The 17500-nt window shown below is 44.7% G+C and overlaps 1 protein-coding gene across 2 annotated transcripts in view; it reads left to right on the forward strand.

Annotated features, from left to right (window-relative positions):
• ek1 (eph-like kinase 1) overlaps positions 1 to 17500 on the forward strand; it is a 74231-nt gene that overhangs the window by 38244 nt on the left and 18487 nt on the right. For both annotated transcript variants that reach the window (XM_042068318.1, XM_042068319.1), the window contains exons 8-11: positions 850 to 958; positions 12596 to 12663; positions 13418 to 13543; positions 14371 to 14556. In XM_042068318.1, coding sequence (XP_041924252.1) covers positions 850 to 958; positions 12596 to 12663; positions 13418 to 13543; positions 14371 to 14556 — 489 coding nt within the window. The remainder of the gene's footprint in view (positions 1 to 849; positions 959 to 12595; positions 12664 to 13417; positions 13544 to 14370; positions 14557 to 17500) is intronic.

Genomic DNA, 17500 nt, shown 5'->3' on the forward strand with positions numbered 1-17500 from the left:
CCTTCTCTACCCCTTCTTTCTCTATCCTTCTCTCTCTTTCTCTCTATCCCTCTTTCTGTCTCCCCTCACAGGTAGATCACTTCAAACGAGCGCACGACCACACAATTAATGCCGAGTGTGGTGCTCCTCTCTGCTCCATTGTCTCCCACACACGACAGACGAACAATAATAAGCCCTCGGGAAGGATTTGCTTTCATGCCGCTCAATTCCCTCGGATTTACAAGCTTTTGTTTTTGTTTTGTTCAGGCTTTCAAGAGGCCATCTGATTGGGTTTTCAACAGTTTTCCTCCCCTATTAAAAAGCTGTTTATTTTCTGGAGGCGTGATACCTCAAGACAGTTGATTTGATCTCAGGGCCAAGCCGTGCACATTCTAAGCACTGTAAAGCTTTAATAGTACAGGCTTTTATCTTTGGAGGGAGCTCAACTAGCCTCCAAGGAGGTAGGGAGAGAGAGATAGAGGCACGTTTCTGCCTGAATTGTCAACCCACCACTGATCTATTTGTGGTTTGTTTGAAGTTGTAAACATATAGGTTTTCTCGTCTTGCTCTCTTTGTGCTAGTTTTCTTTCTCACCAAAGGCTTCCCACTGATTTCCCTGCAATCTATTTCTAAACACATTCTGCTTTTTGGACTGTCAATAAAAAAAGAAAGCTGGAAAAAAATCTTTGTCTAGTTTGATTGGATTGGAGCTATTGACTGTATATACCACAGCTGATTATATAATTTGTTGTTGGCACAATTGATTTCAATAGTGTCATTACAGTTACAATAGACTCCAATGATTCCAAGTGCTTGTATACTGTAATGGGAAGTTCATGAAAGTGACTCCTCTTCTGTGCCCTGTGACAGACATGCTGGCCGTTGGAGACCCCAACCAGTCCACCATCCTGGCTGCGTCCGTCGCGGGGGGCATCGTGTTGCTGGTCCTGTTGGTAGCATGCTTCGTTGTGAGTGGAAGGTAAGTGGAAGTCTCTTTAGCATCTGAGGATAGGAGGGATGGCTTGGGTGACCACTTTCCCCTGCCCTTTACTGATAATGTGTCAGTGGGCTAATGATCGCCTTGTGTTCCTGAGCCTTAAACAAGCTCAGATCAGGGCAAATACAGAGCGTTTGACCAGTGGTTACCTCCGTGCTCAGCATTTATGGATTGTGGGAGTTGCGGAGGTGCTCGGTGGCGATGAGTAGTTATGTAGGTCGTTTGGGGGCTGAATGATGTGCCTTCGTCAATAAAACAATTTCCTCTCCATCTAATTAACCCCAACAAGGGCACTTAGGAAAAAAAGCTGACGCGAGGCATCAGATGGTGAGGTGGGGGGGGCGATGTAATGATAGCGGCAGCACATTGGAACCAGAGGTTCGCAACGCAGCCAATACCGTCTCATAATTTATTTAGACGCTGAGCTCACAGGGAGGATGTGAAACATGGAGAATGAAATGCAATGGGAGGGATGATTTTGTGTGTGTGTGTGTGTGTGTGCGTGTGTGTGTGTGTGTGTATATTTGTGTTTATGTGTGTGTGTGTGTGTGTGTGTGTGTGTGTGTGTGTGTGTGTGTGTGTGTGTGTGGGTGTGTGTGTGTTTGTGCGTGTGTGTCTGTGTGTTTGTGTGTGTGTGTGTCTGTCTGTCTGTGTTTGTGCATGTGTGTGTGTGTGTATGTATTTGTGTATTTGTGTATTTGTGTTTGTACGCATTTACATGGGCATGGAGGCGTGTCTGGGTGAAACCGCACACAATGGATCCCGCCAGAGACCCTTGGGGAGTAGTTATCTTTCTGTTCTTTCACAAGATGAAAGCGCAACACTCGAAAGCAGAAAAAGAAAAGCAGCTTGAAAGAGCGTGAGGAAGTGGAAGAGCAGCATGCAGGGTAAAAGAACGAGAGGTCACTTGATGGAAGCAGATGATGAAGAAGGGGCACGAACGAAGAGGTGGACATAGAAAAAAGGTGCTACAGAGAGTAAAGCCGTATTACTGGCAAGCCCTCAACGGCTTTAGAGTCTTAGGCATCAGCTCATTGTTTGAACAGAAGACTTAACATCAGCTACTTTAGCTACATTAGTGGTCATTACATTAGCTGTCTCTATAGGTCTGGTACAGGTTGATGTGATGATTCTGCTTCTGTGATGTAGGCTACTGCGTCTATGTCTGTGTATCTGCCATACATTTCCACAATTAAACTCCAAGAATAGATCCTGTGTTTAGCCAAGGGATATTTTGTTTAATTTAATACATTCTACATTCTTTATTATTCCATGTATTTTTTAAACAGAGCATTCATTGCAGAAAATGAATGCACAAACCCTCCGCCCTGTATTTGTATGTTTAATGAAAATACCCCTTTCCTCTTTGGAATGCAATGTGGGTCCTGTCAATGCTAATTCCCTCTGATGCGTTCTGAATATAGAGAGGAAGCTAGGGACATCATAGAGAGGGCAAATGTAAACAATTTAATCAGATGCAGTCCTGTGGCACTGCTCACCAACACCACCCAGCTCCAACCGGCTTTGTCTCCAGTCAACCATTGGCTTGCTGGTGTGTGTGTGTGTGTGTGTTTGTGTGTATGTGTACTGTATGTGTGTGTGTGTACTGTATGTGTGTGTGTGTGTGTGTTGGTGGCCTATAAGTGTGAGCTGGCGATGAAGGAAATGGTGCCCTCAGACTACAGAGTACTGGAATTGACAGTTCTAGGTCATTGATTCCAGATTCCTGCGTTCTACAAGCTTCTGCGTGGGGAAAAAAAGTCACTTCTATACTCTGCATGTCAAGCGTATAAGTCTTTGCTCTGGTCTCACACAGGCTCTCTACAGTTTGACTATTCTACTTGACTCTACTTTTACTGCTCTCTACACTTGAATTGCCTCAGTTTTGAAGTCTACACACTTGCCCAGAGAGTCCTCTGGACTTTGATGACTGAACAACAAACAATAATTGACATGTTGATGGTTTTCACACACCTGCAAAATACATGATTCAAATAAACTTCAGGTACTATTAATGCCTCCAAACCAAAACAACCCATGCATACACACACAGGATAAACTGTTTAATAAACAACTCCATGCTCAAATGCCAACATTTTAATGATTGTAGGACCTAGCAGGGTTGGCTTTGCCTTGCATTCCATTTATTTTAATACACACAGTATTTCTATTCCATGTTGGCTTCAGTCCTAATCTAAATCTGCCAGAGGCTGATGTATTATCATTGCACTATTAGTTGCTGTAGTGAATGAATGCTCTGAATCCACATGTTTTGGTGTGTGAATCCACATGTTTTGGTGAAACACACTGTATGTATAGTATATATAGTATAGTATATTTTTTGATCCCGTGAGGGAAATTTGGTCTCTGCATTTAACCCCATCGGTGAATTAGTGAAACACAAACAGCACACAGTGTACACACAGTGAGGTGAAGCACACACTAATCCCGGCGCAGTGAGCTGCCTGCTACAACGGCGGCGCTCGGGGAGCAGTGAGGGTGAGCAGTGCCTTGCTCAAGGGCACTTCAGCCGCGGCCCACTGGTCGGGGCTCGAACTGGCAACCCTCCGGTTACAAGTCCAGAGTGCTAACCAGTGGGCCACGGCTGGTTAGCACTCTGGACCACTGGTTGTACTTAACGTTATAGCAGAATTTTATAACTGAGATGGTCTGTTGGTCTGTTGGTCCGATAGAACTCCCTTGTCAGTTGACTTCACCACTGAGGTCAGCTGCAATGCCATCTCCTTAGACCAGGGGTGGGCAAACCTTTTGGCTCAATGGCCACATTGGGTTTTGAAAATTGCCCCCCATCCCCGTCACCCAAAAATACACAAATACACAAAAATACATTTTTTTACCCTATCATTTTGATGCTGTTTAACACATGTATAAATTGTGCACTGCCGCTTTAAGAATATTTCACGTTTAGTTCTCAATGATCTGCCAGCTCCGCTCCGCTATAGCTAGTGCTGTACCTATGTCTGTGCCCTCTCACAGTTTTTAAATGGTCAGTAGTGGGAACTACTGTTGCCTTCATGATGTCCTTTTAAAAGGTTCTTATAAGAAGGAGATATCAATCATCAACAATGACAAGCCAGCTGGAACCTGCCGCTCTCTCCCCCTCTCGTGAGCGCAGACGCATTCCCAATTAAATGGAGTAGCATAACGTTCAAGTTAGATCTGCTGCAAAGGAGATAACTAAGAGTATCTCTATTTAACACGATGTTTTGACGTTGACAGTGTAAACGTTCTCTAAGGAGAGTGAAAAGCAGTTTGCAGTAAAGCTAACCAATGTCATCTATCGCAGGAAAAAAATAGCGAGCACCCTGATAACCCAATTAAATGCTCGGGGGGCGAGCCACAGTTTGCCCACCACTGCCTTAGACACTGATTTCCAGTAATATCTGTGAGAGGTAATGTGTCAGCATGGCATGCAATGTCAGGCCTTGATGGGAGCATGGGGAGCAATCGACAGACCAAAATGGGAGACCAGAACAGAGAGAAAGCAGCTCAAATAGCCATTGGAAATGGAGCTTGGCGGTGCAATGTTCATGTCGCGTTCCTGAACATGTGCTGGACCCTGCTGGCCAACTTGGCCAGCACTCCAGGTAGGCGCTCATGATTGGACTGTGACGATATCAACAGATGGCGGTCCACTCGTCACGCTACCTTTTTCCCTCTTCTCCGCGCCGTCCCTCCATCTTTTTTTCTTATTTTCTTGGAGAAGCAATTAAAAATATGGCAGTGTTGCGCTAATTAGGCTGGCTACCCTACGCGGTTACCGCGCTCGGTCCCAGCAGGTTTGCCAAATGCCGCCACGAGGCTGCACTCACAGGTGTGTGGTAATCAGCCTGTAGAAGTGCATCATTTGCAAGTCTTAAAAGCAGATTAGGGCCAAAGAATTCACACTCGCAGTAATGAAGTAATTTCACTCAATTTCCATGTATTTGGGGCTGGATCCTACTCAAGCACCAGTTGAAGTGTTTAAGTTTGAATTACCAGGATTCAGTGTCTCTTCTATAGAGAAAAGGAAAGTGTAAAAACACGTGTCTGACTGGAAGATGCATATATTAAAAAAAAAAAAACTGTGGATAATCTATTTGAAATGTTTTATACAAACAGGTTCGATGTGCTCATGAATATGCATATATGTGTGTGTGTGTGTGTGATTGCTTAGCTCTGCTACTTTATCTTGATTTAGCCATATAGACTCTATGTCTCATCCCAACAATTATGGGCATGGATGAACCGACACCAGCAGCTCAGTAAACCGATGCGGTCCAGAAGGCTCATAAAAGCTGTTCCATTTCAGCCTCACCATAACGATCAGGAGTGACCAGGGGGCACTAAGCTGTCCTCCAGGGCTTGGAATACAGTTGGACAGATAAAGGATTTTCATGGGTTGGTCTTACTGATGAATACTGGTAGTGTCTGCTGAAGAATACAAACATACTGTCAGCATTGACATACATACTGTCAATGCTGACAATACCCAAACACTCAGATAGCTGCTCACTTGTCTCATGTCTCAGTAGCCATGATATCTTACAGTCCAGCTTTTCATCATAAGTCTCCTTTGTGGTATAAAAACTGTTCTAGAGTCAGTCATTATTGACGTACATGGAGCTTTGACAGATAGCAGGTTGTGCCATCACACGGTCTGGGGTATAGGGGGTGTAGGGCATATGCAGGTCCTTCTGTAATGATTTTAACACTAGGTGCCGAGGCAAGAAGTGTCAGTAGGCCTCCTGCAAGTGTTAAGATTAAAAACTGAGTGTGTAGTGTGTGAGTTTGTGTAAAGAGTTTTCAGCAGGATTGAGCTTTAAAATGTATCACCCACATGAACACTCACACATACACACACACACACACACACACACACATACACACTCATTCACTCACTCATGCTCTCACTCACACACATCGAGAGAGTCATTTTTCCTCCTATTTCAATTAGCGTAATGAATGCTGACTCCAGGTTTTTAAAACACCTCGCCCCCTCATAGGGATGGAGATTTATGACTCCCAGGGCCTCATCCCTTCCCTCTTTTATAATTACCCAAAAGCCGGTAAATCCATTTCTCATCGTCCCATCAGAGGGGAACGACAGAGGTTAAAGATGCATCATTCTCCAGAGACATCTTTGTTCTCTATCCTTTCGTTTCTGTCTCTCTCTCTCTCTCTCATTCTCTCTCTTCCTTGCTCGTTTTCTTGCTCCATTTTCTTTTCTGTCTCCTCTTATGTTGTTGTTATCTAACAGAGACAGCAGACTTATTCAGTGGCTCCTCATCAGAAACTCCTCCAGGAGTATGTATTAGTCTTGTATGAAAGCAAAGAGGAAAGGGATCAGCTCATCCAAACCATTAATCCCATTTAAACACAGCCTTTCACATCTTCAGTAGGCCAGTTCCAGGTACAGTAAGTCTCGTTTGTTGGAAAAAAAACACCTTGTGCTCGATACAGCTATCATAAATATTGCATAGATTGCTATACTCATTGCCGAACAGGACCACCATAGGGAGTGTAACTTATAGCCATTTAAAAAGCTGTTGTAAGCCCAAAACCTGTAAATAATGCATTAAAAGCTATCGCTAGAAGTGATGTGTGGACCATCTGATAAATCATGGTTATTGCTGTACGACACTATTACATATTTATAGGAGTAATTAATTCTACTGAATTTGGAGCGCGCTTGAGATGTTTTATAGATGCAGGCTTTAAAAAAAGTAGTACTGAAAAGTCCTGATAGCCTAACACATGTACTTTTTACCAGTGGATGATGCTTTCTCCTAATTGTTGGAGGTAATTTGTGTGTATCTTTCTTTGAGCTAATAGATAATGAGTTGTTTATCTTTGTCACTTGTGCTGGAGACCTTGGAAAGCTCATTTTGAAATGAGATCCTAAGCATTTAAAACATTTAAAGTTCCTTTCTCATGAATTTGCTGCCTGGAAGGGTGAGATGGCATGATGATGAATGCTGATCATCAGTGAATCATGCATTTATTTCACTTCCGGCACCTTCTGTGACTATGAGCAAGGCTGTATTTGAGATTTCAGAGAATTTCTGAGAAACGATAAATCTGATCTGAGCAAGTAGGTGAAACAGAGATATCTTAATTAATGTTTTGATCTCTTGACTTGCGAGTGCAAGAGGGTGTAGCATGAAAGTAATGAAGAGACCCTGCTAGCATTGCCTTAAGAGAATCACATTAATAAAAGGGATGGCATCACTGCCTGGAGACCTTGCACTCCTGCCTCATTAAAAAAAACATGAACGATGCCATACAAGGACAGTCAACACCAGCAGTTACTGCTGACCGTGCTGCAGGGTTGTGTCCTTGTCACTGAGAAAATGCACACAGATGCACACATGAGAACAAATACACACACACACACACACACACACACACACACAAACACACACACACACACACACATACACACACACACACACACACACACACACACTGTATATGTATGCCTTACCTCATGTATGCTCTTTTGCTGGAGGCCTATCATATTGTTCTTGTATTAATAAAGGCCCTGGGTTCCTGTATCTCTGGAAAAGCTCAGGGCCCTGCTCGATGTGTGTTTGAGTGCTTAAATGTCCTGAGAGGCACAAAAGAACTGTCATGACCTTGATGATTTTCTAGATTGTGTCATCAGAAGAGAAAAAGCCGTTCAGACCTCTACTTATGCTAACATAGATTTGGGCATCTTCACTTGAAAATGTCAGGCAAGAATGTTTCCTCATGCAAAAGCATCCAATTCAAAATGGTCAAAGGCCTTTTTAATCCCATATGTGCAATAAAGGCCCTTGACTCTGGTCTTGAATGATTGATAGACCTTGTTAGAGTAGACTAATTAAAAGACTGGCTCCTTCACAGACACAGAGAGGTAGTGTATGTCTGACTTTTTAAAAAAATACTCCAGACTGTAGTTCTCCGTGGGTATAATTAATGGGGGATAAAAACCCAGACTCCTGTCTATAAGTCCCAAGTGTGCTTATGCATAGTTTGCTATCTACCCTACCCACAGAGTGAGGGACAAGTGACGTCAACAAAACTTGGTTAAGGAAAAACTTTGAGTCAAATACTTTTCCAGATTGTGTGCATATATTTTTATCACAACATTAAGGGTCCTGAAATGTTGACTAGAATTTCCCAACGCCTGCAGAGTTCTAGGAAGAAGAGCCATGTAATTTTGGATACAGTTCTGAGTTTCTGTGGACCCGCTGTGAGTTGTGCTGGGACTGCAGCTCTATTGGGGGTGTTTGTCAGAAGTTGGGATTCTGTGTGTGTGTGTGTGTGTGTGTGTGTGTGTGTGTGTTCATGGTGGGGAGGAAGTTGGAGTTTGGGTTTTTTTTTCCTTCAAGGTTGAAGATGTACACTCTGCGTCAGCAGTTTCGCAGAGGAGAGATGCCCCCCACCGGTTCCCTCATACTGGGACTCGTTTGAAAAAAAGCAGACGCATGCACGTGGGCCTGCACACGTATGCAAGCGTAGATACACACACAAACACACACACACACACACACACACACTCTCTCACTCCCCCTCTCTCTCTCTCTCTCTCTCACACACACACACACACACACACACACACACACACACACACACACACACACACACACACACACACACAGACACTTTCCGCTGTCAAAGAAAAGTATTGAGTTTCTGTTTAGCACCACACACAGAGAAGGAATGAACAGAGCTGCATTGGGGAGAAGAGGAGAAGTAACGCACAATGTCAGCAGAATCAGTGCACGAACACAGCAGGATTTAACACCTGCAGATAGTGACAGAGCACAGCAGGGAGTGTGCCACAATGCACCGACTGCATGATAAAAAAGATGTAAATTTGAAACAAATAGTCTTTACATAGTACAGGGAAACAATATCACATACTGTACCAGAAGCCTGGTATGAAGCTGTATAGCCTGAATTGAGGATGGTATGGAGAGATGTATGTATATGTATATATCATTTCTGCTCTCATGTGTACAAATGAGGACTTGTTTTTAAGGCTATCGAAATAAGGTGCTGGTATATCAACATGGAGTTTATTTGAATGTATTTAAATCAGTATGATTTCAGCATCCCTCTTTGAACAATCCCCACCAGACCCCCACACCGTGACGGGGGAAGTATTTCATCAGCGCGCAGGAGCAGGGGAGTAGCAGGTGCAGGGGGAGGGTTCAGCATGTAACACCTCAGGGGCCGAGGGGTGAGGGTGGGGGTGGGATAGGAGGGGAGATCAGAGCGAGAGAGGCAGAGTGGGTTGGCAGCTGAGGGAAGGGTGGGGGTGTTGATCTCTCTCTCTCTCTCTCTCTCTCTCTCTCTCTCTCTCTCTCTCTCTCTCTCTCTCTCTCTCTCTCTCTCCCTCCCCCTCTGTCTGATTACCACATGCTTCTATCAGAAACCCCCCGCCACCAAACACATAGCCACTCACGCGCTCTGCTCTCCTGATCCCCAGATTGCGTCCCCCTGTGTAAGCATGTTCTGCTTAATAGAGCACGTTGTGACCACATGGGGACACGTGTGTGTGTCTGTGTGTGTGTGTGTGTGTGTGTGTGTGTGTGTGTGTGTGTGTGTGTGTGTGTGTGTGTGTGTGTGTGTCTGTGTGTGTGTGTGTGTGTGTGTGTGTATGTGTGTCTGTGTGTGTGTGTGTGTGTTTGTGTGTGTGTGTGTGTGTGTGTGTTTGTGTGTGTCTGTGTGTGTGTGTGTGTGTGTCTGTGTGTGTTTGTGTGTGTCTGTGTGTGTGTGTGTGTCTGTGTTGGGGGATGGGGTTCTATGTGTGTTAGGGATGGGTACCCAGATGCCTGCTTGCCTGCGGGCAAATCTGGGGGTGTTTGACAGAGGTTGTGGGGGTCTCTAGTAAACAGGTGGATACCCCCCATCCCCACCTTCCCCTCGTGACCCACGCTCATCCTCTCTCCTCATTAAAATCACCCCTTACTTTAACCCCCCTCCCTTTCACACACACACACACACACACACACACACACACACACACACACACACACACAAACACACACACACACACACACACACACACACACACACACACACACACACCAGAAGGGGTCCCCTCCCCTAAAGCACCCACCCAGCTGTGTCAAGAATCAACAGGATTAGTAGGATGAATAGAACACTTCCCCAATCCCAGCAGTCAGTTAATAAAGCCCTTCGCCAGAGTCCTGCTCTATGTGTTTGTTTCTACAGCCCCTCAATAGTCCCTAAGTAGGTCCCGACAGTGCCTACTAAACCCTCTCTCATAGCCCTCTGTCTATTTCCTCCCAGGCCATACACTTGCCTCAGGCAGACCTTTGGCCCCTGCGTTTGTAGTATCCCCTAGAAAGGGAGAGTGTTAACCAGCAGAGTTTTCCATTAGAGTTCTTCTTTAAAATTGCTTGTTTCTGAAGCCCCCACTCCTGTCTGAGCAGTTAGCATCTACAGACCCCCTGGAGCACAGTCTCGTAGCTAGCTCGCTAGACTCGCTAACCCCCTGCTGGCTGGGTTCTGTTTCAGCTACCGGTTCCTCCAGGCCAGTTACTCTGGTCCGGCCTCATCCCACCCCCCAGGCTGTTATTAGTGGGCAGGGACAGCTGACAGCACCCCATGAAGGCCCCCGGAGATGGAACTCCCCCATATTGATCTGGGATGTTAAGTCAGTGGTCAGAGGTCCGGTCAATTACTGACTGAATGTAAACTGGAGTGATTATAATAGGCCTTTCCCCTGCGGCAGCTGCTGATGGGTTAGCATAGGTCTACAACGGCAGCTGAATCAATTGTCTCATTCTCAAATACTCTTTTTTGTATAGTTTTGGATATATTTGTTTTACGTATTTTAAGAATATGAATACAATATATGTATGCAGTGGAGGCAGTTTATTTTACTGCAGCTGCAATAATCACTTCAGAATCTGGTGATTGGACTTTGGAATTTAGTAATTTGGTTATTTTTTTGTGATTATTTAACTATTATCTGGCGGACGGTTCCTGTCAGTGCTCTGCCATTTGAGTGAATACCTAAGCGTTTGTGCATCTGGTTGCATGCAAGGAGACCCGTGGTGGCCCAGTGTGTGCACTAATGCCAAACAAACAAAGTACGAAAAATGCCATTTCCTTCTCCCTCTCATTGTGAGTTAAAAATTGTCTCATTAAAAAAGTGCACTTGGCATTAATATTCAGCAGCACATTTTCCACTTCATGGTGTAGGTTTATTGAGCCCTGCTCCCACGGGAGTGGATAGGCTTCTCCATGAACATCTGCTCCCAGATCAGTCGAGCCTTACCTTTGTCTCTCCGAGCTCAGCTTTTCGCTGTTTCTGGCTACCACCATCCGCATACCTTTTCCTGGTATCCCTTAACAGATGGGAGGAGGATTATATGGCTTGGCAGCCCCATGGTTTATTTTCTAGCATGTTCCCTTCACTCTTTTGCTTACACTCCGCTGTGAGTGATCTTGCGTGTCCACGGGTCTCTGCCGAAGGTTGATACGGACGGAAGGAGACGACTAGCGTCACAGGGCCGGATTAGGAACATAATGAACACCGTGACCGGCCGTAAAGAGCCGTCTTCTGTGCTCGCCCCTTTCTCTCCGGGCTGTTCACGTATTCATGATCTAACGGCCGTGCTCTATTCACGGTCCTCCGGGGCTCCTTGGGAGACACCCTGGTCTGTGTCTGTGGAGGGATCTGGCTCTGAGGGGAGACCTGGAGGTGACCGGGATCACTGCCCTCAGGAGCAGCTGCTCCGTCTGGTGTGTGTGTGTGTGTGTGTGTGTGTGTGTGTGTGTGTGTGTGTGTGTGTGCGTGTGTGTGTGTGTGTGTGTGAGTGACTGTATGTGTGTGTGTGTGTGTGTGTGTGTGTCTGTGTGTGTTTGAGAGAGAGAGAGAGAGAGATAGAGGGAGGGAGAGAGAGAGAGAGAGAGAGAGAGAGAGAGAGAGAGAGAGAGAGAAGGGATGAGAGGGAAGGGGGAGCCAAGTCTATTTGTAAGTGTTAAATCAACTCAAGAGAGTGCTCAGGCTGACAGTCACAGACTTTAATAAAGCTGGAGAGTGTAAATTAAACCGTTGGATATGATGTGATGCCTGTAAATGGAGAGGAAGAAGAGTAGGTCAGTTTTTTTTTACTGCTGTCTGGCCTCAACCGTGCTTGCTATCACCACTCTCTGGATCCTCTCTATTTTGTCTTTCCTCTCCAGACTACACTGTCTGCAAAAGCCTCCATCTCCAGCTCCTGTAACCTGTCCATCTGCAGCTCTCGTATAAGTCATCTCATTTCCCTCCTCATCCTCCTCCTCCTCTCTGAAACTCTCCCCTTGAGCCTTTGGTGCTGCAGGGCTTAATCTGACAGTGCTGTTTAACCGTGTTACCCTGTTTTATCCCGGGTCACTGTGCCTCACGGTATTACTCCAGGCAGGAGTTAAGACCCCGGGAGCTTACCCAAAGACTGGACTCTACAGATGTGGTTCTGAGGCTAATCCTGCTGAGTAGAGTCCTGAATATACCATTTTTTATCCAACTGGGCTGCAAACCTGGAAGATATCTATGTTTATTGGAGAGGAGATTGCTTTGACTGACCATGGGCTTTGGTATGTGTTTTGTTGCAGACACTGTGGCTACATAAAGGCCAAGCAGGACCCAGAGGAGGAGAAGATGCAGTTCCAACATGGCAGAGGTACAGGACACTTGGCACACACACAGGCACACACACAAACTCTCTTGCGCTCTCTCTTTCTCACAAACTCTAATACACAGTGACTCAGTGCAGACTACAAGATGTTTGAAATGTGACAGAGAGTACACAGCTACAGTATCTGTATCAGTATCAGCAGTAACATAGGCACCTATACACACACTATAGTATGTTATCTATATACCCAAATACATTATTCAGTAACTTATAAAGTCCCCAGTCTACATAAATGACCACTTGAACCTCGTTCAAATAGCTCACCTCAAATATAAATCTCTGCCTCTCTGAGTGAGATGTCTGAGGCATGTGGGGAAGGAATACCTCTTAGTAACATGTTTGATGGTGTGACAAAAAGCTCCAGTTGTCGTGCATGTGTTTTTGCCCCCGCGAAAGCTGGCCCCTGTACCAATTTGTCACTTTAAAGTGATCGGGGATGTGCACACTAAGGGCAACGACTGTGTTTGCCGCGGTGTGACAAATGACGCCCGGCCGGCACTCAAGTTGCCTAATGTGTGTTTGCTCTAATGGCACCTCTCGCGCCTGCCAAACGCAGGGGCCTAATGAGGTTGAAAATGTGGTGGCAGCCTCCTTTGGGGAAATGGATGACAACACTAATGAATGATGGAAACTACCCAAATTAAAAAGAAAAAAAATAAATAAATGATGGAAAAAAAACAGATGTTGATTGCCTTCTTTTTTTTTTTTTTTTTCTTGCCGACTTGATATTTCTCCACAGTCAACCTGCCAGGCAGCCGGACCTACATCCACCCACACACATATGAGGATCCCAACCAGGCTGTCCGAGATTTTGCCCAGGAGATTGATGTGTCCAACATCCGCATTGAGAGAGTGATTGGAGCAGGTAAGGGCTTTTTTTGCTGATGTTCCCTGAACCTTATTTGTGTGCTGCCAAACCCTGATCATGAATAGTAAAAGTAATACTAGTAAAGTAATGCAATGCAATGGGCTAACTAGCAAATCTATCCCTCACACTTTTTCCATTTTGACAAACATTTTCAGAAAATTCTAGGTCTAAACATCTACTCCTTTATGGAAGATCTTCATCAAAGCACCGATGTGGCACTTTGTAACTGAGGTTAAATGAATGTTGAATAAATAAAGCACAAGGTAGTGGTTTAGTTGGTACCAAAGCAGGATAGATTGTCCCACAGCATGAAAGGCCAGGTGCCTTCCAAGAAAGCCACAGTCCTGAAGAGCTTTAATCCAGACTTAAGCTGTCACACCTAATGCTACCTATCAAAAAATCCTCAGGACTCGGATTAATTTTATCATTCATATCGTGTATGTGTGTGTGTGTGTGTGTGTGTGTGTGTGTGTGTGTGTGTGTGTGTGTGTGTTTGTGTGTATTCGAGAGAGACACATACTGTATGTGCAGACATTCTTGGGTAGCTGTGCATGTGTGTGTGGTTGGGTGAATGGGGCTTTGATATGTGAAACTTCACCTAATATGTCTGTTGTGTATGAGTGAGTTTGAGTGTGGAGATAAACTTGTGTGTGTTTTTGTTCATATCATATGTGTATATGCGCTTATCTAAAAACTCCCTTCTGTTTGCTTTGTGCGTGTGTGTGTGTGTGTGTGTGTGTGTGTGTGTGTGTGTGTGTGTGTGTGTGCGTGCGTGCGTGCGTGCGTGCGTGCATGCGTGTGTGCGTGCGTGTGTGTGTGTGCAGGAGAGTTTGGGGAGGTGTGCAGCGGGCGCTTGCGTCTGCCCAGCAAGAGGGAGATCCACGTGGCCATTAAGAGCCTGAAGGCCGGCTACACGGAGCAGCAGAGACGCGACTTCCTGAGCGAGGCCAGCATCATGGGCCAGTTTGACCACCCTAACATCATACGCCTGGAGGGAGTGGTCACCAGATGTGAGTGGCCTCAGCACACACACACACACACACACACACACACACACACACACACACACACACAATGCTGTTTTAACAATAAATTCATGTATAAATATACACGTGAACAAAGATGGAGCTAACCTTGTGAACAGAACATTTATGCCTCACGGAGGAAAAGCTGCACAGTTACTCATAAAAAACACAGAAAAAGGTACTCACCTTGAGATATGAATGCACACACACACACACACACACACACACACACACACACACACACACACACACACACACACACACACACGCACACACACAATTTAGTCTCCCCCAGAGCCATATTTGACCTGACTGTGAGCTCTGCAAACATACTGCAGTGCAAACGCATACCTATTAAATGTGTGTAAATATGTAACATGAACCAGGGGCTTTGCAACACACACACACACACACACACACGCACGCACGCACGCACGCACGCACGCACGCACGCACGCACGCACACACACACACACACACACACATACACACACACACCTACTCTGCACCTCACCTCATAAAAACAATAGAATTAGTTATCTCTCACACATCAAAATTTCTAAAGATATTCTCTCGGTCGGCTGTCCTGCGCCACGACCACTCAATCTGACAGGGCGGGAGCACCGAGGCGTTTTTAGCAGCCATGAGGGGAGAAGAAAGGGGCTAATGGTGTCAGTCCCTATTCATTATTTCATCAGGGCGCAATTAGCATCACAATGGATGTGGGTTGCCGAGTAGCGGCGAGCGTGTTGGGCTCGCAGCAGCTGTCCGTCACGACGCTGGGCTCCATCATTAACACCCTCTATTCATCTCAGGCTCTTAGTGATGAGAGCACTGCTGTAATGGATGTAATGGAGGTGTTGTAGCGTACACGCTCATGGATATACACACACACACACACACACACACATGCAGTATGCATACAGTGACAGGTAGACTACACAGCAACTTGTCTATAGGCAGTGTAGATAGATAGATAGATAGATAGATAGATAGATAGATAGATAGATAGATACTTTATTGATCCCTAGGGGAAATTCAAGAAAAAGTGTTAAAAGTGTAGAAGGTAAAAGTGTAGAGAAAATGTGATCTGCATGGAAGTGACATGTCATTATGGGTAATAGCAGGATCAATTAATTAAATAACTTGTATGTCTGTTAATGGAACACACACACACACACACACACACACACACACACACACACACACACACACACACACATACACACACTCATATGCACACATGTAACACCCACTGGCAGATCAATTGTGTATCCTGAGTAAGGTCATGCATATTTATACAAGGGTCATACATTTTAATTACAAAAAACTAATTGGTCATTGGTTCTTCTTAAAGGAGCAGCATGCATATTAATTTCCACGCATTTTAACAAAGATTAATCCCCTTCAACACTTCCTCTCCCCTAATGCGAAATGCAAATAGCTCGAGCCTTTCTGCACTATTTTGTCCAAACGCTTAAGATTAATGTTACCTCATAGGAGTGTTTGTCTTCTCCTCTGCCCTTCAAAGGCAGGAGAGATGGTGTGGTCTCTGCCCGTGGATGCAGTAATGAATTGGGCAATCTCATTCATTCTGCAAACATTTAGGTTAACAGAGTTCATTCAGTCCCAAAGGAGCTAGAAAATGCATATCCAGAGAGAATTAACTAGCAGTATTAACATGATAATACTGTATTATTACTATGGCTTGTGTTAACTAGTAGGCAGCAGTTGTGAATGTTCGTAATTTCATATGTGAATAGAATGTGAATATTTCATAATTTCAGCTGAAAGTTTCTTGACATTTTTTCTCAACAAGTTTCTCAGTTCTATTTCACTTCTGTGTCACCCTGCCATGAGCGCCATTGATTTTTTTCCCAGCTGGTCATTAGGTGTAGTTTTCAAACAAATGTAACGTCAAAGGCAAGCCAGTGAAAGAATTCATACAATGATACTGATCACACGGACCACTGAATGGTGAATTAAATATAGTATCGTTGCACAACCCTCAGCTCTTCTGATCACTTATATCCATATGTTTTTCATTCTACAGCTAAATTGCGGGTTGATGGGGTACAGTAGATGTTAATTTAATTTCCCAACTAACTACTAGTCGTGGCTTATACATTGATTTTGCTAAACACACACACACACACACACATTCACTCGTACATATAATCACACAAACAGACACACAATAGTGAAATAATAGATAATATAACAAATGTGTCAAATATGTTTGTAGTTTGTATTTATCAATACATTTGGATATGTGAGTATACATCTGTGATGTGTGTGTGTGTGTGTGTGTGTGTGTGTATGTGTAATATGTCTTATTAGGCGATAAGTATCTGCTACTTTGCCCATTGCTCTTTGAATTTGTTTCCGTGAGCTTGGCCCCATGTGTTTCATTTCTGTGTCCATTTTATGTCAGTGTCTTTCATGGTTCCATATGTCTTTATGTGAGCATGGCTATCTCTGTGTGTGTGTGTGTGTGTGTGTGTGTGTGTGTGTGTGTGTGTGTGTGTGTGTGTGTGTGTGTGTGTGATATGATGATATAATGGCAGGGGTAATAACCCATCCATGAGAGTAATTTCACAGCTCACAGCTCCGGCGTGTGGCGTACAGCAGGCTGAGGTCAGAGGTCACTAACCTCCTGATCCCTTGATACCCACCCAGCTGTCAATCAAACTTCAACAGAGCGAGAGGGAAAATGTGTTTGTGCACGTATGTGTGTGTGTGAATGACATTTCTTCATGAGTGACCGCATAGCAAAAGTTTTAGATACCAGCTGCTGAGTTTTGCTTGAAATGCGTAAACGCACATGCATCCGATTAAACCATAGTTGTTTAAATACATCTTCATATAAGTGTGAGTGTGTGTTGGGGGTGCACATATGTGAGTGTGTGCAGGTTTCCATGTGAGAGGA

The sequence above is a fragment of the Alosa sapidissima genome, chromosome 17 (assembly GCF_018492685.1).
Source record: "Alosa sapidissima isolate fAloSap1 chromosome 17, fAloSap1.pri, whole genome shotgun sequence".
In the NCBI taxonomy this organism is placed as follows: domain Eukaryota; kingdom Metazoa; phylum Chordata; class Actinopteri; order Clupeiformes; family Clupeidae; genus Alosa; species Alosa sapidissima.